Genomic DNA, 23,338 nt, shown 5'->3' on the forward strand with positions numbered 1-23,338 from the left:
GTAAATTAGCCTTTAACGTTAGTGATTTGTGATGTTTAACCAGTTGTGCTTTGTGCTCTAAATCTACCATGTCAGTTTCACGGCAGTAAATTTCCAAATGCTCGTTAATCACCAGGGTGCTAGGATAACTAGTTTGTTTGGGTTTGATACGCAGACATCTGTGTTTGTCTAACTTGGACTTGACTCATCGTTTTGTGTGTATGCATGTGTGTGTGTTTTGGTATTTCTCACCATGTAAGGCCCATTTTACCAACAAATAATTTAAAGAGGACCCACTGTTGTTTATGGGGTCCTGAGCCCATAAGAAGAAATGCTGTTGTAGGGTTAAGGGTTAGGTTTAGGACAGAGGTGTGAATTGAGTTTAGGGTAGGTTTCAGGACAATCCACTGACAATGGTTGCATTTCCTGTAAGGGTCAGGGTGAGGTTATGGACATAAATGGAAAATGAATGGAAGTCAATGTAAAGTTTCTGAAAGACACATGCATGTGTGTTTCAGCAATTTCAGTTTGTGCTCAAACGTAGGTCACAACCTTTTCAGCAGCATTTACCATCTCCAAAGACATAGCAAACAGTCAGGGTACTAAATACAGCATTTTCTCATTTGTCAACAATTTGCCTATTGCCTTAATGCTTTTCACAAGTTGTGATTTTACATTCACAAATCTCAAGGTATTTTATTCCGATTTTATGTTATAGATCAACACCGAATAATACTTACGTTTTACAAGTAAAAATCTAAACCGTGAAGAATTCATGAAAGAACTGACTCAACCCCCTGAGTCTTTTTGTTGAGTTTCCATGTCTTTTGAAGTGTGTTCTTGCTAACTTTGCAGCTTTAGAGGCTTTTATATTTGGGCCCGTTTTCTTTGTAATGTAACACAAGCTCAGTCAGATGGGATGGAGAACGTCTTTGGACATTTATTTTCAAGGAATGCCCCAGATTCTCAGCTGGATTTAGGTCTGGACTTTGACTGGGCCATTTTAACTCACGGTAATTTTCTTTATCTCAGTTGTCTCGATGCACATCTGGTGGGCTACGCAGCGGCACAGTTGATAGCGCCGCAGGAAGGTCTTGGCAGGAGGTTTTTCCCTATCAAGTCTGCATGTTCTCCATGTTTATGCCTGGGTTCCCTCCACCTCCTTCCTTCCTGCGTGTTTCTTTGTTGTTGATTTAACAAAAATTGCTGGCTTACACCAACAGTTTAGTTGGGCACTGGTTCTCTAAAAACACTCCTCTTCCTGTATTTCAACATATTGTTTCTCCAAATGAACTTCTCTCTGATGTCCTTCATCTGCCCCCAATGTCTTCTTCATCCTGGACACTACTTCTTACTCTCTGTCAGTTCTGCCTCTCTCCATTTTATCCAGATGTTTAGCCTCTTGGCACAGCTGCTCGAGCTGGGACTTGTGTCATGGTAACACTGGAAAAATATGTATTAGGAAAACTCAAGGCCTTATGGTTTAAATGAAAGGTCGCGCGATAAGAATCAGCAGTGACGAGCACGCAAATGCCATAGGAGCCGAACCAAATGGTACTTTTCTTCCAGCAGAACAGGAAACGGCAGCCTTTGTCATGATCACAGTGCAAGGGAATGAAACCCTCAAGTTACAATATGACAGTGAAAAGGTCAGATGTGAGATTATTTAATCGGGGAGAAGACAGCTTCCATCAGTCAATGTCCCGTCTGACAGAGAAGTGATTACGCAGTAACTAAAAAATGTTTCAGTTGCTTTTAGAGGCTTTCTACAGAAACTGATGCCTAAGTAAGTATGGCGTCATAGATTCGTCTTAAGGTAAAGCAGGTCTGAACAATTTAATGGATTCAGCTGCTTTTTCTGTATTTTACTAAACACTGCAAAGAGAAATAAAAGTAAAAGAAGATTTCAACAAAACATGATAGGTAATTAATGTCAAACCAAATGAACAAAAAATGAAAAGGGAAATCAGAATGCCTAACAAAAACATAGATGCATCATCCAATGGGATGCTTTTCTTCAACTTTGACAAGGAAACTGAACAGAGCTAATGGCAAGACGGATGGATGAAAACAATGTAATTATGCAAGAAAACTTATTAGACTCTACTGAATCTTGATACAGAGCATCTGATTGCTGGTAGACATAAGAAAAACACTTGCAGCTGTATTTGTAGTGAAGATTTGTTCTTCAAAGTGTTCATTCAGTGACATGGATCACACGTTTTAAAATGTTTTTGTTTAATCTAAAAAGCATGCATACTTTATCACCCTCTTCAGAATTATGCAAAACTTTGCAATGATTAAAAAAAACGTAAAATCCCAATAAAAACACGTAACATAAGGAACTACATCAAGGTCTGTTAAATCCTTTTTGAAGGTACTGCATACTATCCTCCATCATTGTCAACTCCTTAGATGCTCAAACAGAGGCTGAAGCATATTCTGCTCACGTTAAGTTGTCTGCTCTCTTCTCAGATCTGGAAGTGTGCAGAATCACTGGAATGAAATCTACAGTTTTGTTGAACACCTGGCACATAAATTCATAAGGTAATAGCCCAGCGTCACTGAGAAAGTGGCTGGTCAGATTTACTGATTATTTTTCTGCTCTTCTCACCTCAGCCCACAGTTGCGGATGTCCTTCATTGTGTTCTCCAACGAGGGACGGATCTTGATGAGGCTGACAGAAGACAGGTGGGAGCAGATGTGCCGAACTTGCTGATGATCCTTTGCTTCTCTGCCATACAGCTTGAAGGAAACAGTAAAGCTGCAGATTTGGACAGATGTGATAGTTATGACACACGATTTTTATGGCCGAGCAGAGAATCCAGACAGATACTTTCGCTTGCTGTGATAGTTTTGTCAGTCGGGGCGAGTATTTCATCAGTTGATTTTGACATATTGTGAACAGTTCATGAATTTATATTTCCTGAGCATCCAGACCATCTTCTCGCAGGTTTAACGCTTCCGTCATAAATAATGTTGGTAGACAAAAATGCTGCGAGAAACACAAAATGGTGACTATCTGTAAAGTGGAAGAAAACTTATCCAAGTGTTTTTAAATGCCTTTACAAAGAAAAATGTGAAAAGTGTACTTTACGTATACCTTCAACCTCCTTTACCCTTGTGCTACTATATAAAATTAGTTGTAAATCTCTGGAGGATTTACAGAGATTCATATATCAAATGGGAGAATCTGGACAGCCAGTCATTGTGAACTCAGCATACTTTGTGTTTATGGAGGAGAGTTGATGGGAAAATTAATGCAGCTAATGAAAGCACAGTCCTGGAAGAAAATCTGTTGGTTGCTAAAAGACGTGAGTCTTGGAATGAGACTCAGTTTCCAAACATTCAACGCTACTTACACTGGAATGGTTTAGATCACAGGTGTCAAACTCCAGTCCTGGAGGGTCACTGCCCTGCAACTTTTAGATGCGTCTTTGCTGCACCTGAATAGAATAATTAGGTCTCTGGAGAACTGATCTACACAAGAAGGAGGTAATTCAGTCACTTCATTCCAGTGTTTTGTACCTGTGGCACATCTAAAAACTGCAGGACAGCAGACCTTGAGGACCGGAGTTTGACACCCCTGGTTTAGGTCAAAGCACAGGAATCTGTTAGAATGGCATAGTCCAAGTCCACATTTAATTAAAAATTTCACTGACTCTTTTCATCCAGTCCTACTGGACTCGAACTATTTGTAAAGACAGACAGGCACAACTGTCAGTTGGTGGATGTTCTTTCACCGCACAATAATGCAGTACTGTAATTTGGTTCAGATTTTTAAGTACAACACAAATAAAATAGTCTGTAGTCTAAATGTGTCAAATGTTTGACCTTTACTGCTAGTTTTGCAAAGCCTCATATGTACTAATTGGATTTTACACATCTGCTACGCATTGCTTATATTTTCTCAAAGGACTGCTTTTATGGAAACTATTATTCTGTGACCAAACTTAAGTGTGTCTGGCTTCTGTGGGGCGATAAATCAATAAATAATTCTGACAGAATCAATATTTCTGATCAGATAGCATTATCTGTTCCTCTGGGTTTCTGCACAGGGAACGTATCCGTAAAGGTCTGGAGGAGCTCCAGGCAGTTCTACCAGGAGGAGACACTTATATGCATGAGGGGATCCAGCGGGTGAGTGAACAGCATTCAGCTCAGAGCCAACTCAGGCCTTATCGCTACGACGGCTCCAGAAACAGGAACCACACAGTCCAGAGCTCCTGCATGGTTCCTGCATAGAGCAGGAAGGGGCTTCACTTTATTCACTGCTTTCTTCACTGTTTCATGCAGGATTGTCTTTTATTTTTACAGGCCAGTGAGCAGATTTACCATGGAAACACAGAAGGTGGGTTTTATCTGTAGCTAACCGAAGCACAACTCGGCTCCAAGTGGCAGCTGCATGAGGAAGGATGTTTTGCTGTCAGATTTTTAGTTTTTACAAAGCTTCGAAGTTGGAAAATATTTTGCCTATAGTTTCTGCAAATTATTTTGACTTGTCTTTTAAAATGTCCCATGTGGAAACAAAGTACTGGCTGAAGTGATGGTAAACAGTTTTTACTTTCTTTCTTGAATTAGGATAACTCAGGATAACTGAAATTTTTGGCCACAGCTGTAATTAGTTGCCGGCAATTCATAATTCAGTCTATGCAGGTATAGTCTTGAGACCTTTTCTATTTTTTTTTTCCCCACCAGGGGGTCTTTTTGTGGGGTCTAGTGTCCCTTATACAACAGTAGGCTGACAGGAAGGGGGAAGACATGCGGCAAATGTCGTCGGGTCTGGGAATCAAACCCGCGACGGCCGCGTCAAGGACTGAGGGCCTCCAGGCGTGGGCCGCGCTGCCCTCTACACCACCGGAGCACGCCCCAACCTTTTCTATTTTTATGAAAAACAAAACTTACTACACTGTGAGGGACTCACATAGCACTTTTATAATTTTTTGTGCACTGCTGTTTGGGACATTAGGGAAACAGTATTTAAACTGTGTGTATGTCTTGACAGTTTTGACAATAAAGTGGAATTAAATTAGATTTTCTAAAATAGGAAAAATGTGCATATGTCCAAATATACACGCACACAATACATAATTAAATGTCCCATACATAGTGCTGTGTGATACAATTTTGTAATAATTCTCAAATGTGATTTTTCTATCACTTTTGGATCACTGTAAAGAATAATTTGGAAGTCCTCCTGCGTTATTTCATCCTCTATGTGCTACATGCTGGAGCATCTGGCCGTGAAACACTCCCTTTGCATGATGCTGCCACCACCGTGCTTACCTATAGATTGTTCATATGTAATTTTGAAGATGTTTATTAGAGTTGGTACTCCCTCAGTTGTGGGTGATGATAAGATTCTGCATGGACAGAAACATAATTATCGTTCCAGCGTCTTCTAGATTATGATCAACCTGAGGGTTGGATGTCTTTGGGTTGTTTTGAAACTTCCTATCCAACTGAGCGGAATTTGTTCTCCTATAATATTAAGAATAAAATGAGCCGTGATAATAATACATATTTTTGGTTGCTTCTGTGCACAGGTTACCGCACCGCCAGCGTCATCATAGCTCTGACTGACGGAGAGCTGCTCGAGGACTTTTTCTTCTATGCAGAGAGGGAGGTGAGGCAGTGAAAACAGAGAACATGACCAACTTTAGCATGTGACCGACACGCTAAATGAGCTAGATGAAAGGCTGCCATGACATATATCATCTTTCGATCTCCCTGCTATCTGGGAATCTAATGATTTATCTGCTCCTTAGAACTTGCAGGCACTCTGCATGCAGCAGTCCCTCCATTCTTTGCTTTTATTGCTACAGATACATGTTGACTAGCCAGGCTGATCTGAGATTCCCATTAGCTGGAAATTAGCTTCTTGGAAATTACCGGGGGGTCTTAACAGTTGACAGTTAATGACAGTTAAAGTCATCAACTGTTAAGTGTTCTCTAAAACAGTTAACAGTTATTTACATCAATTAACTGTTCTCTAAAACAGTTAACAGTTGATGTCATTAACTGTTCTGTAAAACAGTTAACAGTTAATCTCTAAAACAGTTAACAGTTGATGACATCAACTAACTGTTCTCTAAAACAGTTGTCAGTTAATGACAGTTAAAGTCATTAACTATTCTCTAAAACAGTTAACAGTTATTTACATCAACTAACTGTTCTCTAAAACAGTTAACAGTTATTTACATCAATTAACTGTTCTCTAAAACAGTTAACAGTTGATGTCATTAACTGTTCTCTAAAACAGTTGACAGTTAATCTCTAAAACAGTTAACAGTTGATGACATCAACTAACTGTTCTCTAAAACAGTTGTCAGTTAATGACAGTTAAAGTCATTAACTATTCTCTAAAACAGTTAACAGTTATTTACATCAACTAACTGTTCTCTAAAACAGTTAACAGTTATTTACATCAATTAACTGTTCTCTAAAACAGTTAACAGTTGATGTCATTAACTGTTCTCTAAAACAGTTGACAGTTAATCTCTAAAACAGTTAACAGTTGATGACATCAACTAACTGTTCTCTAAAACAGTTGTCAGTTAATGACAGTTAAAGTCATTAACTATTCTCTAAAACAGTTAACAGTTATTTACATCAACTAACTGTTCTCTAAAACAGTTAACAGTTGATGTCATTAACTGTTCTCTAAAACAGTTAACAGTTAATGACTTTAACTGTCATTAACAGTTAACAGTTAATGAAAGTTAAAGTCATTAACTGTTCTCTAAAACAGTTAACAGTTAATGACAATTAAAGTCATTAACTGTTCTCTAAAACAGTTAACAGTTAATGACAGTTAAAGTCATTAACTGTTCTCTAAAACAGTTAACAGTTAATGACAGTTAAAGTCATTAACTGTTCTCTAAAACAGTTAACAGTTAATCTCTAAAACAGTTAACAGTTAATTACATCAACTAACTGTTCTCTAAAACAGTTGATAGTTGATGTAATTAACTGTCAACTGTTCTCTAAAGCATTTAACAGTTGATGTCATTACAATGTCATTACAGTTAATGACAGTTAATGTCACTAACTGTTAACTGCAAAAGTCCAGGGTAATAATTTCCTGTAAAATGAACAATCAGACCTACATATTTTTGCTTGGCAGACAGATAATAACAGTGTAACATTTATGTTATTAGGCCTTTGAGTGTTATTATGCAGGAAAGCAGTATTGCTCAACTGCTTGTAAAGTCATGTCAGAGGCAAAAATCTATTTTAGAAACATGTTTGGGGTGATGCTGTGAAAGGTGTAATTGAAGCCAGGCATCGCGCTTCTTCCTGTTTCCACTGTGATTCTGTGTGCATACCTGACAGGCAAACCGCTCCAGAAGTCTGGGTGCCACAGTTTACTGCGTTGGAGTCAAGGACTTCAATGAAACACAGGTGTGTGGTTTTGAAGTTGTTGTTTTGTTTTGCCCCATGACATTAAAGCGTCACCTGAAGCGAGTTGCAACTTCCAACGTCTCCAAAAAAGAAACATGTGAAGTTTGGAAATCAAAATTAAGTGATTTTATTTTTGCAAAGAATAAGTAATTGCGCATTCAGGATTTGATGCTTGTTAGCTCAATGAATGTGTTGTGTCAAGGCCAATAAGTCTTTTTTCTAACAACAATGTTGTATATTTTTCAATTTCTTTCAGCAAGCTAGTTTTATATTTTTATTAACACTGGCAACCCAAGATTTGTTCCCCATTTTGTTCCATTGTAATAACAAGCATCAATTTATTTTATTGGGATTTTGTGTAACAGACCTGCACTAAGTAGCTCATAACTGTGAGGTCAAAGGTAAACACTGCATGTGTTTCTTTTTGACATTTATAAATCTGAAAAGTGTGGCATGCATTTATATTCCCCTCCTCTCAGTCATTAGCTTGTTCTGGTGCAGGGACTACAGGATCATGTTTTTTGCGATGTGTCTCTTTCATCTTTGCATATTTAGAGAATAATATTTTTGGTCCAACTTCTTCAGAAAATGACATATGCTCAGATTAGATAGAAAGCTGCTGCTAACGGAAAATTGCAATCTTTAGTCGATTTTGAGTAGGCTCAAAGAATGAACTTTGACTGGGCCATTCTAATCCATGAATATACCTTGATCTTAATCATTTCATCCAGCCTTTTGTAGCCTCTGATAGGTTTCCTCTAGGACTTCAATGACTGTCGATCCATTCATCTTAATAAAAACATCTCAGTAGCATAATGCTGCCACCACCATGCTTTATCAGAGGAAGGAGACTTAATTATGTTTATATTAAACTGATAACCTCGAATGGGGGAGATTTTTTTCAACAAATTGTCACAACATATTTGGTTCAAAATATATTCCAGAGAAGTATTTTTTGTTTTGTATTTTTAACCCAATGGATTTTAATGTATGCCAAACAGCTCATGTGACCAGAGCTCCTTCTTCCACATGTTCTTCCACATGTTATTGTGTCTCTTATGTGGATTGTGTAAAGTGCAAGCAAAACGTCTTATTGCTTTATTTTTGCCACAAGCAGGATTTGTTGAGTGCAATGTTCCTGTCAGTATATTCTTGCACAGTGAATCTCTGTAGCTCCTCCAGAGTTACCATGGGCCTTTTGTCTAGTTCTCTATGAGCTCCTTTCTTGGTCTGTCAGTTTTGGTAGACAGACGTGACTTGGCAGGTTTGCAGTTATCCCATAATCTACTTTCAGATGATTTATTAAACAATGTTTTGTGATCATGTTCAAGTCATAAAATAATTATTTTAATAGCATGTCTGTTTTCATCATCTACAAAACGTTTACCTCAGGTGTGCTGGTTGGTCTTCATGATGCTGTTTGGTCACTAATGCGCTCTAACAAACCCCAGATTCCCTCACATAACAATTGGATCCATATTCCACCTCTTTGTGTTGGTCTGTCACAAAATCCCAATGAAATACATTCTCGTTTGTGGTTGTAAATGGAAAATATTCACAGGGTATGAATACTTTTGGAAGGCAACTAAATTCTGACAGAGCAAAATCTTTGGTTGAGTAAGCAAATGTGCTAAAGCTGCAACCAGACCATCTCCCCCCTGTCATTTGGATTCGTTTAATGATTTGTTTCATTTCTAGTTGGCGAAGATTGCTGACAGTAAAGACCACGTCTTTCCTGTAAATGGTGGATTTGAGGCTTTGCAAGGAGTCATAGATTCGGTACGCTTCTCTCTGTTGCCACACTCACATTTACACAAAAAGCAGATTTTAACACCAAGAACACAAAATGATTTTACTTAACGGGTCTTCTCGTATTAGCCTCATATTTAGTTAGCCATTATTCCTTGAAACTATCATACGTCAGAACATGCATAACAAAGTGGAAAAGATTTTCTTTTTTCCTTTGAGAAACAGTAAAGGTCAGACAGTTGCAGACATCTGGATCAAATTAAGAGCAAACTGAAAGCTGCAGCTTCTTACCAATGAGTGTGTGTGTGTGTGTGTGTGCCACTGGGTTATGAATCAACCTTCTTCCTCTTTAGGGGTGACAGCGTGCATCTTTCTAGATTAATGTGGGCCAGTCCTTTGCAGCTCAGCAGTAACTACACAAGAACCTCAAAATGCCCCGTAGTTCAAACTGGTTTACAGTGTGAGAAAAACAAACTCTTGTATTGCTGAAAGACACAACTTGTGCTTGTTTTCTGTTTTTCTCCTCAGATTCTGAAGAGGTCCTGCATCGAGATTCTGGCAGCAGAGCCTTCCAGCATATGTGCAGGAGGTAGGACGGGAAAGACGAGGCTTTTCTTTAACTTCCTCTGTCTGTTTAATAACTCCCCGTTCAAGAGTGCTTTCATACCCCATAGCTTCACAAAGTCTGACTTTTTTTTCTGACATTTAAATGAAAACAAGGTGTAATGGAGCACATCATAAAGTTTAGTTTTATCTTAGTTTTTTTTTTTTAAGTGATAATGACAAATCTCACAATTAATTATTCTCACTGCAAATAATAAAAAAAAAATTCTAATATTATATATTAGTAAAAAAGAAGCAAATTAAGCTGAATTATATTTGACAACATCTGTTAACTTGACAGCCACATAATATTATTGGTACACTTATCAGTATTTTTACAACTCTTCCTGTTTGGCTGTGTTCAGGATAGTAGCTGATTATATTTATCTCTATATCTAAAATTGAGAAATAAGTTAAAAAAATTTTTTTAAAAAGTAATTGAAAGAAAGTGTGATAACAAAGTCTCCACCTCAAATGTGAGCACACAAGGCTTATGAGATGAAAAGGGAAAAATATGCAAAACGGAGGTTTGTAGCACTAATCCAGGCTGCTACCCAAAAGCTCTCTTTGGCAACTCCAGTCTTCTTGTAATTCCCCACAGTTCTGCAAACAGCCACTAGAGACAAAAATTGTAAACCAAAAACTACAGCCTGTTGTATGGAGGTCCACAGGTGTCAACAATTGTTTTGTTTTATTAGGGTGCTCTGCAGTGGCAGTGGTCTGCAGTAATGGAGCTGTCAGGATGTTATTTAAAATTTAAAATCTATGTCACTCAAACTCAAGACGTCCACATGTACTCATTATTTTTTTTTACCACAGCATATTGCTTGTTGTAAAAGGTCCCTTCAAGCAATTTGCTCACGTGTAGGTTGGAAGCAAGGTTAAAATGCTGTTGTACAAGTTACCATTTATTAGGTTACAACACTGACAAAAAGATGATGTTTTGCTGCAGCTGATCATTGTAGGTAAACATGTAGGAGGAACATGAAAGTAGTGTATTTAATTGAGTTAACTTAATAAATCAGTTCATAGACATCAGTATGCATACTGACAGAGGACACGTAAGGCATAAAAGCCATGATAAAGCATCAACATTTTTGACAACCTGAGAGACTTTGTGCTCACAAACAACGGCTGTGGTTTCCTTTACTGGTCTGACTGATGACTGCACTGGAGCTATCTGCAGACAGTGGCATGAAATGTGCTTTGTTTGTGTCGCTTAGCTTTTGAGGTGTACTGAATTTCAGGGAGAAAAGTATTTCCAGTGGGGAAACTGTATTTGGTGGGTAACAATTCCTACTGTTCGATGGACTTTCCCTGGCCTTTGTTTCACGAGGGACTTTTGGGCAAAGACTTCAACATCACTTCATTATTTTCTATGGCACCAATAAATAGCTACACATCCACTCAAAATACTTTATACCTGTTTGATTTTTAATTTTAAATCAATAGAGCAATTTGTTCTCTGTTTAAATCAGTTAGTCGTGCTCCAATGTTACATGCATTCATACAGGTTAGTGGTCAGTTTGTTACAGAAATAGGTTTTAAAACAACCTTTTTGTTTGGAAAAATAGTAGAAAGTCAACTGTGCTCTATTAAAATGTCATACTTTTAAGACTTGTAGATTTTTGGATGCTAAAATATCATTACATTTGTCCATCATCGACACTGTTGAATTGACGTACTGGACGTTTCTGTCTTACGACCTCCAACCAGAGTCATTCCAGGTTGTGGTAACAGGAAATGGGTTCCTCCATGCCAGAAACGTCGACAAAGTTTTGTGCAGCTTCCGGATCAACGACACTGTGACCAAGAGTAAGTCAACCATCACCAACCAAAATGCTTCTCACACACACCACACACACTCTGATGAGTGACCCGGAGCTACAGAGCTGGTAACTCGGTTGTTTTACAGTGAAATCAGCTGGACCAACAAGCCTGGAGAGTCATGTGAACAGCTGGAATCATTCCCGATCAAACAAGTAGCTTTACTGTTGCTACTGGCATTATTGCCTTTTTAAGGCGACATTTTGGGCTGTTTTATAGGAAAGGGGGAGAGCAGGCGATAAAAGAACGGCTGCACCACACACGGGGCAAACAGAGATAAAAGGTCTGCATGGATCCAAACAGATCCCCCCCCACCATGGTCTTTACAAGCGGCTTACTGTAATGGCAGTAAAAGCAGCCGTCCTGCTACGCTTACTGCATTAGGCGCAAAGAAAACTGTTTACCTTCAGCGGAGTTCAAACATGTCTGCTTTTCTAGTTAAACTTCCAAAGGATTATAAACCTTTTGACCTGATCCTAGGAAATTATTGTTGCTATCTTTACGGTTGCCTTGGTCAGATTATGTTTTCTTGTTGATATAATTGGTCAGTATTTTTTCAAATATGCTCATTTTCTCTTTTCTATGTTTGGTGACTAATTATTTTATTGCAAGCTTCCTGCAAAGAAGCTATCTACTTATGTCCGCCCTGCCATCTTTCCTCAGGGCAATTCGCTTCTTGAGAATGTTTGCACACAATCTTTATGGAACTTATTGGCCCTAAGAGGTAAACTTTAAAGGAAGATAATTAGGTCACGGTTGGGTCTGACAGAGATAAAAGCCCTTTTTCCTTTGCTGATGTGTTTGTCCTTAACCTCCTGCACACGAGGCAGATCTCGTCAAAGTGGTACAAAAGGAAAGCAGCGCTGTGCCACGACATGTGTTAAACAGATGAATCGATGTTTGAGTTTGTGTCTCCAGGAAAAAAGTAGCAGCAAAAACAGTCAGGCCCGCAGGGAGTTGGCAGGTCTTGTCCTGGGCTGTTCGCTGTTCAGTGACAGATGTTTCAGTGGAGCAGTGGGTGATTGCTGCAAAACATGGAAAGATTCTGGAATTCCTTCTTTCATTTTGAGTGCAAAATGAAGCTATGTAAACAATTTTCTCCTCTGCTCCTTTAAAAAAACAAACAAACAACAAAAAAAACCAGATAATTTCCATGTTTTTTTTTTTTTTCCAGTTGGAAAAAGTATGAAACAGACAAGATTATCTTTGGCTCAAGGATGTTAACATTTATCACATTTATAACACACTGTTCTTCCAGTTCTATGTTTGCTTGCAAAAGTGCTCATACCTTTTGTTTCCCCCCCGCCCCCCTCTCTTTTTGGTGAATATGTCTGATACTCAGATTGGAAGAAGTGGATCAATTCATGCTGATTTTCAAGTCTTGCCACAGATTCTCAGTAGCATTTACGTCTCGACCGTTCTAACAAATAAATATGATTGGATTTAAATAATCCGATAATTGTTCTGGTTTCAGATTGTTTTCCTGCTGAAGGTGAACTGCCAACCCAGTCTGAAGTCTTTTGCAGACATTAACATGATGCTCCTTGTACATTGTGCAGACAGTGTGATATTAAAATTACCCATAATTTTCCTTTCACTTAAAAAATATCCTTTTGGAGTTAAGATGTCAGAACAATATGGATAAAGGCATCATTTTACAGGACAATAATTCAACCAAGGGTCAGAACTGTTTCCTGTTTCTGTCAAATCTGCTTTTTGTTGCTAAACTCTTAGCAAGCAAATTTGACAAATGTTCAATTCAAAGCCACTTCTCCAGCTTTTCAAACATGCACTTTTCTCCTCAGAATCTGCTTACTGACTGTGCTGCCAGCATCATTCCAGTGTTTATATATTTGTCTTCTTCCAAAGTTTATCCCTTTTCTTCTAAACTCTGGGCACTTGTCTCCACCTCACAGCAAAGCATGACCTTTCCCGGAGCAACCAGACGAATAAAACATTGTGACGCAGACTGAGGGTGTTGAGCCAAAACCCTTCTCTTCAAAGGGTTCTCTGGAAAATGTGCAGAAGACAGAAAATCACTTCCCATTGACTCTTGAACTGGGATTTTCTCCTATACAGATTTTTTTTTTTTTTTTTTTTTTTTTGCTTTAAACGGATCATTTGAGTCCATGAACATGCTTGGCCTCGTTTGTCGTGACGTGGAATCATTTCTGGCAGTAACTGGCCACCTCCACCCCTGAGCCCCACCTCTGCGTTGCTCTTTGTGACTGTAGGAAAAACAAAACAGCTTCTTATGTTCCTGGGTGCGACAGACTGGCGACCTGTCCAGGGTGAACCCCGCCTCTCGCCCGGAACGAAGCTGGAGATAGACACCAGTAATCCTCCTGACCCCAGTAGGGACAAGGGAGAACAGAAAATGGATGGATGGGTGGATGGATGTTCCTGGGTTTGCTGTCCCCCTGTTAGGACAAGCATGAGGCTCAGGTGACGGTGCTTGTTAGAGAAGCTTTTACAACAATCATTTGAGCAACAGGTGGACTTCCAGCGCCTTGTAAAAGTAATCCTTTAAGCAAGTTCAGCTTTTATCAAACTTCATGTATCTTTTGGTGGTTGAGGTTGGAGAGCAACACTAAGTAGTGCTTAGCTGTGAAGTGGAAATAAAAAGTAATTTCAACCTTTTTAGAAATAAAAAAATCTCTGGATTTGTTCTCCTCCCCTTTACTCACATACTCCTAAATAAAGTTTTAGTGAGGCAAATTGTGGATGTATCATGCTGGGGCGTGGCTTTCTGTAAGCAGGGATAGGGAAGTTACTGATAGATTATGAGAGGGTGAATGGAATAAGATCGTTTAGAGTCAAGTTAAAATGCAGACCTGAATCCAACTGAGAAAAACAATTACTACAAATATTCTCCATCAAACCTAACTAAGATTGGGTAAATGGTGAAACGATGGATTGTGTTTCCTTCCATTTCATAATTGTCAACTATCATATGTTGATTTAACTCCTAAAATTTCAACAATTGACAAGATGTTAGGAGAATTTAGTGGCCAAACAGGCGCAGTAACACCACGGTCACCGAACCAGCTGCTGGAAAATAAAGTCGACATCGCTACGAAGCTTGCCAACAGAAGTAAGCACGAAGTGCTCTGAAATTTCCTGGTGGATTTCTGTGTTGACTGTGGACTTCAGGAAACACAGTGGGCCAGCACCAGCAGATGACGTGGAGCTCGAACTCATCACTAATTGAGGAAACGCCACTGGACTTCTCCACTCTCCCTTCGGACTCTGAGAGCTTCATTTCCAAATGAAATTCAAACGTTGCTTTCATCTGAGAGGAGAAATGTGGACCACTGAGCAACAGTTCATTTCTTTCTCTGTTCTCGAAAGGAATTTGCTTGACAATCCTCCCAGTCCTGCAGCTATCCCTACTGCTGGTGCATATTTTCCTACCACTCGCCTTTTCATTTTAAGAACCTTTCTGTGGATATAAATTGCTGTACATTTCAAATTGTCTGAGATGCTTAATTTGGGGTTTTTTATTAGCTGTAACCCACAGTAATCAAAATTACAAAAAATAAAGGCTTTTCTCAGAGTAATGAATCTACATAATAATCGAGTTTCACTGCAAATGTTGGACTTTTGTCACAATATTCTAATTTTTTCTTAGATTTTCTCATCTCTTGACTAATTTTACCACGGTTAGTAAAGCGACTAACCAACCATGGTTGCTTCTGTCAACACGATCATCTAGTTTGTGGTCTGGGTTGTTGAAGGCTTCAGCAATTTTCATCATCTTTTTTTTATTTATTTTTATGTTTTTCTCCAGTGATGAAGCCCCTGACTGTTGAGGACACATATCTCCTCTGCCCCGCCCCAGTCCTTCAGGAGGAGGGGATGTAAGTCCTTGAGCTCATTTAAACAAATGAAGGGGTTCTCATGAAACCTGTTTGTTCCTTTACTAAGGAAAAAAGCAAAGACTGTAAATGACACACGAGATGTTTTTTTTCTGTTCCCTCTCCAGGGCAGCGAATCTGGATGTCAGTATGAACGAGGGCCTCAGTTTTATCTCCAGCTCAGTCACCATTACCACTGTGAAATGTGTGAGTATAGTTCTCTGAAGCAGAAGGAGAATGGTAACATGGTGTGCTTTTAAAAAATAACTTAGAACAATGGGTCTAGATGAAATGTAGGTCCATGCCTAAAGAATCCAGTTGCAAATTAAACCAAGTACTACTTGTGCAGCAATAAAGTCTTGAAATCTGATCTCTGTGAAAGATAAAAACCAAAAGAGCTTCTTCAGTGTGAAGCAGTCTGCCAAAAGCTTTGGCTGTCTTTTAGCACTCGATGTTTTACGACGCTATGTTTGATGATTGTGCCTCCATTACAGTCTGACGGGACCATCCTGGCCATAGCTCTGCTTATCCTCATGCTGCTCCTTGTTCTGGCTCTCCTCTGGTGGTTCTGGCCTCTCTGCTGCACCGTGGTGAGTTACCCGTAAGGCTTCCACGTGTCTCTCATGCAACTTTTCAGGTTGCAGCAGGTTAAATTTTTTTTAACATTTTACATGCGGTTGTAAAAGTGCTTCTATCTCATGAAGATTTTCACATATTGTCATGGAATAATCACAAGCCTTGATGCAGATTATTGGAATTTTATGCGATAGCCCGTGACAAACAAATGTGTTATTGTGAAGTGAAAGGAAAAATCTTCACTTTCTAGATCCACCTTTTGCTGCGACAGCATCTTTTGGGGTAGGTGGACATCTAAAAGGGTGTCATTTTGTAAAATAGCTCAAGTTTGATCAGAATATCAGTTTTGAATTTCTTACCACAGACTCTAAGCTGGACTTCGGTCTGGACGTTGACTGGGTCATTCTAACACATCTAAACCATTTCATTGTGGCTCTGGCTGCATTTTTAGTGTGCTGTTGTCCTGCTTCAAGGCGAATATCAACTCCAGTCAGAAATGTGTTATTGTCTCTAACATATTGTTTACAGTATTGTCCTAAATTCAGCTATATCCAACTCAATAAAAAATTAAAATCAAGTTAATTGCAGGGTTTGTAATGAATTAAATGCAATTATTTGCATTTTAATCAAAAACTCTTATGTTGACAAAATAAGTATTTTCAATTCCTTTTTTTTTTTTTTTGCTGCTGATAGTAATGTGAATCAAGCAACAAAGATATTTGTTGTTCTTGAGATGTTATTTAGGCTATTCAAGCATCAGATTGGTGCATCGTGCTGTTATTGGCCAATCGGCCTTTAATTGTTCCAAGAATCCTTAATCATCCATGTAACTTCTTGGAAAAAATGCTACTTTATAAATGTGGATCCTGTTGTTTGCTGCAACAAGTTTTATATGGGGATTGTGCTTTAGGCTCGGATAGTTTTGGTTACAGGCCAACTCATTTTTCTACCACTTGCACACAACAAAACGTTTTCCAGAGTCACACTTTCATCAAATCATTTTTAGGAGCAAAAATTAACTTGCAGTGGGTCATGAGAAGCAGCTTTGTCATCCATCGCTGTTGAAACCAGAAACCCACAAATACGTAGTTGTCGCCTGGAATGTTTGAACACGCTGAAGTTTTTAATCTGAAAGTATGTGGGGAAGATTGATACCTTTGCAAGGAAAATGCATTCTTTCAGAATATCCAGATATTGTTTGTGAACTTTCAGGTCCTTTTATCAGCCCAAAGACTGATGCTGGCAGGATGTTAATGGTTTTGTCTCTTTGCGAATCCTTGGAGGTGAATTTAGTCTTCAGAAGAGGTGAGGTAATATATGAATCAGCAATTATTGTGCTGTTGATATAATTCATGGTTCCAAGAGGCCACAGGAGGTGACTTGTGAGCTCTCCTCCCTGCTATATATCCACCGAAAGAAGGTAAAATGGGTCCACTCTTAACAGCACAGAATAATTTCAACTTCCAATTAGTACTGTGGAAAGAAGAACACTTTGTGCCCATGACTTTTTTGTAGGATAATGTCTTTTTTTACCATGAGAAAAAGACAATGTACTAGAAGGTTTTTTAAAAAACAACTGTTCTGGATGCAGTCAAATGTAGGGATTACTTGTATACAAAACTTAGATGTTATTTAGAAAGAAGAGAAGTTACCAGCGGTGGAATCAAATACATTCGTTATCACCAGTTGAATGTCAGCCGCTCCTCAAAATTTCCCCCAGAGTCTCCAGTGCTGGAACCTAGAAAGCTGGGAATTGCCAGAGAGAGATGCGAGCTTTTACGGCGTGCCTTTCACTCTGTCCTTGTTCATTTAGCGAGTCTGATCAGCAAGAGAAAGTTTTGGAAAAATGTTGTAAGGTTACCATGGGGAATCCCAGGCTGGTCCAAGATTTCAAGGGGCAGGGATAAAAACCTACAAAAACAAAAAACTTTAGGTATTTAAAAATATGTAAGGTCGCGTTTATTACAGGCCGCATAAAAACTGATCTTTACACAGTAAAAAAAAAATAGAGCCAATTAAATTGTTAGGATCAAATAATTAGGAAAGTATTCAAGTAAAAATAGCAAGTAAGAAATGCTTTAGATTTGTTTCATAAACAAAATTGGTGCATAACAATAACCGCATTTACGACCCGGTTACTCTTCGTTCTTGCTAATCAGTGAGCTCAGGCCAAAGGAATCTGGAGAGCAGGTATTTAGGTTAGCACACTGAACTTGTAAACAGCGGAGACTGAAATAAAAAAAAACAACAACAGTTCCTCGTTGTTGTGTAACTATCTTGTTGCAAACAGGGGACGCATTGCTGTGCGTACTTTTTAAAAACCATTTTGACAAATCTGTTGTTGACCTTCAACTTGTGCTAACATTTTGCTTCTTGTCCCACAGATCATCCACGAACCGCCACCACCACCTATGGAGGAAAGCTCGGTAGGGACAGCCAAATCCACGTCTGTTTCTTACGACCTAACAAAAGAGAAAGACTACTTGTGATTTATGAGTTCGCAAGCTGCCAGTGTTTAAGTTGCATAATTGCCACTTAACTGCTGACATTGTCAACTTAAACCTCAATGACCAGGCCGCATCATTCATCCACGTTCTGGCTCACAACTCCTGTACATCATTTTAATAATTCATTAAATGTTATGCGAGTTACTTAACGCCCTGATGGGAGAAGAGAAAAATTGCTTTACGCTCTATTTGACAGTTTCTGTCTTTTAAATCCCAGCTCCTGGGACTTTGGGCAAATAACATGCAAGTTTTGCAATTTGTCTCGTTGCTTGACATGGATATGAAGAAATTCATCGAATCTGATGACCAAACTCATGTCAAAAATAAATCCCCTATAAAACACCCAAACATAAGTTAATACTGGGGGTGGGGAGGTACACCGTGCTGCATTTAAATTCTCCAAAACATTTGTTCTATATTTGCGACGTTTCTGTGCCATGCGACCGCCTGGCAGATCATGAGTCAGACAAACTGCAAAAAAAAAATAAAAAATGCAAAAACTTCAGAGGTTTTATCAGAGGAGTCAGTGCGAGGGCCCAGAGTTTGAATGAGGAGGGGAAGAAATAAAGAAAGTTTAAATCAAGACACAGACACAATATAAAAACAGATAAATCTGATAAAACGTATTTTTTGTTTTCTTCAGTCATTTTACCACTGACTCGCAGTTTGGTCTATTCCTCCTGGCCAAATTATAGCCTTTTAGCCAGATTTAGCTAATTTGGTGGCGTGCTTAGGGTCACTGTTCATTTGGACAAACCATTTTTGCCAAGAGCTTTAGTTCCCAGCTGAAGTTGAGATGTTGCTTTAGTTTTTTTCCCCTTTTATAATCCATTACTTTCTGTTTCTCAGTTGTGTAAATAAATGATGTATCAAGGAGAGACATTTCTCTTTGCCACCCAACATAATACAATAGACAAGACAACATGCCAATAAAATAAGGCAACCATGTCTCTATTAAAAGCTAAAGTTATGCAGCTTCTCGGCAGTCAGAGCAATAGCTAAAGGGCTTAAGAGCTGGAGCTGGAACAAGCTGAACTCAACACCCTGGACGACGACGATGTTGAGACAGAGAGCAGAAAACTGCAATTAAAGATTAAACTACTATAAGACCTTTTATACATCTTTGTTCAGGTGCCAAGAAATGTGGAAGGAGGAGATGAATGTCAAATAGCTTTATCATTTGTCTGAATAAAGGGTTCCTTTTATGACAACATAGAAAAGAAATGCTAATCGATGTGCATCATCCGCTTCATGTTGCTCTCTTACAGGACGATGAGGACTTTGACACCCCAAAGAAAAAATGGCCAACCGTAGATGCCTCCTACTATGGAGGAAGAGGAGTGGGGGGGATCAAAAGGATGGAGGTAAAATACATCTAAATCTGACGCTGTTCAAAAGGTCTGAGTGAGGACCTGAGAGACAGGGAGTGTCAAACCTAAGAGATGTTGAGTGACAGTGCAGTAAGTCACTGATTAAAGTTTGCCACCAGGTCCGCTGGGGAGAGAAAGGCTCCACGGAAGAAGGAGCGAAGCTGGAGAAAGCCAAGAATGCCAAAGTGAAGATGCCAGAGCAGGAGTACGAGCTGCCGGCCACTCGGGTTCTCAACAACGGCATGCAGAAACCTCCGCCACCACACAAGTGGTACTCACCCATTAAGGTGAGACAGCAGCAGTTTGCAGCAAATTCAACAAACCTTCCCTTGAACTGTTGATGACAAAAAAAACAAAAAAACAAAACCGAATTACTCAGGGTTTCCAAGCCTCGCTTGTCTGAAGTGAGACGAAAGCTTTTCCTCCATTTTTTTCTACTCCGGCAAATAGCTCTCACTCAAAACAACCCTGAAATGCTACAGATCTCACTGCTCACTATAACCAAAGATGAAAGATCTGTGAAGTACTTGCTAAACAAATCTTGCGTTTGTCTCAGCAAACATCTAATTTACTAAAACACTCAGGACTGTTTCATAGCTCTGCAGGGACAAAGCGTCTTTCTCAGCTATGAGCATGTGTTGAGGATAACATACAACATCTGCTGAAAATCACTTCATGCTAGTCAGGATGAGGATAATCAGCTCTTACCGTGCTATCGCACTGAAAAAGCTTCGAGATGCATGAGGGCAATAATGTCTGGTGACGCCTTCCTTGAAGGCCAGCACGGGGTTAATGGAGTGAAGCGTTCCCAGTCAGCGGGGGGATTGATAATAGAAGCCAGAGCGCTGTTGGACTGACCTCTGGGGAGGAGGACTGCAAAGCCAGCAGTTTGGGAGGGAAAACAGCTGTGTTTTCTGCACACATCCCTCAAATATTTACAGTTTTTAAAAGCTATGAGAAGACTATTTGCACCGAATCCGTTTAAAAGCATGTAAGAATTAGTTTTAAATTTCTCCCATAAAAGAAGACTCTGTCTGTTGTGTGTAACATTACAGCTTCCTGTTAAAGTAAAGTTGGTTCTCTGATTGTCTGCAGAGCAAACTCGACGCCCTGTGGGTTCTGCTGAAAAAAGGCTACGACCGAGTGTCTGTAATGAGACCCCATCCAGGAGACAAGGTAAAAAAACTCAATGTGGATCACACGTCTTGGTTCTTGGCCCGACCTGACTTGAGCCTTTAACTAAAGACGATGAGAATTAGGAATGAGTCTGTTGCATCCGAAAACATGTATTTAAAGAGACAGACCAGCTGTCTGCAGTGAAGTGTGAGCTAAAAGGCCTCATGGGAAACCGCTTAGTGAGTTAAGATTCTGAGCACAACATTTGGCTAGAGAGTTCTGCAATGCAAGGCTGTCTGGTGAAGTCATTACAAAGAGGCCAGAGTAATTGCTGCAAGGCCAGCTGCAGTGGGACGCTAACAATGTGATGACGCCAAAAGTTGGCAGCTGAGATGTAAAAAAAAGAAAAAAAAAGAGGGAATTTTGGTTTGCATTAGCCCTTTACCGCAAGAGTTTACATAATGCCTCACATTGGATACGTCAGACGGCGAACTCTGTGAAGAAGCTCAAGGCGGTCTCCGTCTTCAAATCCTTCCCTCTCGTTTCCCAGTTGCACATTTTTACAATCCTTATGTAAATTATCTTGACCTTCTTGCTTTATCTCCAAAGTAAGACATTAAACAGTTTTCGCTATATTAAACAACAACCCGTGGTCACTCACCTTTGTATAGTCTGGGCCTGTTTTGGTCCCATTGTTGTTATTGAGGGTGGCAGACAACTGTGTGGATGGTTCAATTCACCAAAGAACACACAGCTGACTTTACATTAAATAATATCCATGTGAGCGCGACTCGGACCTGAAGAAACATTAGGAGCTGTGTTTCAAACTGAAGTTTTACCTACACCATACCAAGCAGATAGGATGGAAATGTATATTAGGTCCTGCAACAATGGCAGCAAATTGTTTCCATCTGATGTGACTAAGCAGCAAAACATATATGATCACACAGGTGATGTGTGACTGTTTGAAAGGAGCTGAGCATTTTTACTGGGCTCATTTTAAAGGTTTAACAGGTTCTACATGCCATTTTATTGCGTGTTTGAATTTCTCAACAGTATGGCAAACTTTAGCAAATAACAAGGTATCCTTCAAAATTCTCCACGCTACATTTTCACATGTTGTCACGTTGCAAGTTATGACCACAAGTTAATTATCTGCCTGGAATTTTGCGTGATCTATCAGAGAATTTAAATTTGGAAAGTGGAAATCAAAAGTTAGCTTTTGTGATTTTTACAAATATTAGTTTTAGTTTAATCTACTCACTACACAAGTCACTTAAGTAACAGACAGAAGCTGCATTTCCATTAGCCATAAAATTGTACAAATTGAAATGATGAAAATCAATTCACTTAGTGGAAGCGTGCCGATTAAAAGAAAAAACAGAACATTTTTTGGATAAAAAGTTTTCGAGGATGAGGTTAAAATAGAAATAGATGGATTTAAACAAAACTGCAATGGAAACAATTTTTTCACCTCATCTCAGCCATCTAACAGCCGGATGTTACTACTAGGGCGAACCACGAAGAAGAGGACAGGAAGTAGTAGGAGGATGATGGCTTGTTTTTAGTTTTATTTTATTTTATTTTTTGGACAGTGCAGCTGGCTCCACCAGAGCTCTGACAGCATCACACAGTTCATAAAACGTTGCGCGTCAGTCGAACGCCTGCATAAGACACCGACATCTGATGGCTGACCGATGGTGAGCGCCAACGCCGTGGCGGGATTATGGCTGCGTTTCATTTAACTGTTTAAATCCATTGCTGCCATGATTTTTAAAAACGGTTGCGTGGACAGGTTTATTCACGTGAGATATTAATTTCATGTCATTTTTTTATTTAATGGAAACACTGCAATTGTGAAATTGTTTTATTGTAATTTTTTTTACATTAGTGGAATATAGAGAGATTTGCACACATTTGCAATGGAAACACAGCTACATAACAACATGTGACTTACATGTGTGTCTCCTCAACATAAATCCAGCAGATCTTTCCTTTTCTAAGGGAAAATGGACTCCAAACTAGCACTATGTTATTCTGCATCTGTTTTCTTCCTCTTGTTGTCTTGTAGGTTTCTATGTTGTCCTGTTACAGCTCGGTTTTACTAGTTTTGTCATTTCATTGTATTTGAACCCAAAATTAACAATTTGCCCATTCTCTGGGAGCGGTGTTTAGAATCACAACATTCCAAAAAAACAGACTGCTGGTTGTTTAAAAGTTGTCAGCTTCATATGTTTTTATTTTTGTTTTGTTTTTTTTCCCCAAATTTTCAGAGATTTTCCACTTATCTAAATCCTGAGTTTAGTTGCCCAAAAAACGACAGGCAACCATTATGATAAATGCTGCCATT

General features: G+C 39.2%; 1 protein-coding gene and 1 long non-coding RNA gene across 3 annotated transcripts in view; one reads left to right on the forward strand and one right to left on the reverse strand.

The window, feature by feature from the left end:
* Window positions 1-23,338, forward strand: part of antxr1a (ANTXR cell adhesion molecule 1a) — a 28,797-nt gene that overhangs the window by 723 nt on the left and 4,736 nt on the right. The window contains exons 2-17 of one of the 2 annotated variants that reach the window (XM_044111148.1): window positions 2,455-2,526; window positions 2,599-2,670; window positions 4,038-4,119; window positions 4,297-4,330; window positions 5,526-5,605; window positions 7,315-7,383; window positions 9,082-9,162; window positions 9,661-9,721; window positions 11,452-11,550; window positions 15,353-15,422; window positions 15,548-15,626; window positions 15,914-16,009; window positions 18,380-18,421; window positions 19,771-19,866; window positions 19,992-20,159; window positions 20,968-21,048. In XM_044111148.1, the coding sequence (XP_043967083.1) occupies window positions 2,455-2,526; window positions 2,599-2,670; window positions 4,038-4,119; window positions 4,297-4,330; window positions 5,526-5,605; window positions 7,315-7,383; window positions 9,082-9,162; window positions 9,661-9,721; window positions 11,452-11,550; window positions 15,353-15,422; window positions 15,548-15,626; window positions 15,914-16,009; window positions 18,380-18,421; window positions 19,771-19,866; window positions 19,992-20,159; window positions 20,968-21,048 (1,282 nt within the window). Of the gene's footprint in view, window positions 1-2,454; window positions 2,527-2,598; window positions 2,738-4,037; window positions 4,120-4,296; window positions 4,331-5,525; window positions 5,606-7,314; window positions 7,384-9,081; window positions 9,163-9,660; window positions 9,722-11,451; window positions 11,551-15,352; window positions 15,423-15,547; window positions 15,627-15,913; window positions 16,010-18,379; window positions 18,422-19,770; window positions 19,867-19,991; window positions 20,160-20,967; window positions 21,049-23,338 lie in introns of those variants that run through there. The other variant, XM_044111149.1, reaches the window with a different exon arrangement.
* Window positions 2,271-7,360, reverse strand: LOC122828000. Its single transcript, XR_006370145.1, has 3 exons — window positions 7,308-7,360; window positions 2,570-2,743; window positions 2,271-2,456 (listed from the first exon to the last, which is right to left on the reverse strand). It is a non-coding gene; the product is annotated as an uncharacterized LOC122828000 (long non-coding RNA).

Source organism: Gambusia affinis, linkage group LG03 (genome assembly GCF_019740435.1).
Source record: "Gambusia affinis linkage group LG03, SWU_Gaff_1.0, whole genome shotgun sequence".
NCBI classification, from domain to species: domain Eukaryota; kingdom Metazoa; phylum Chordata; class Actinopteri; order Cyprinodontiformes; family Poeciliidae; genus Gambusia; species Gambusia affinis.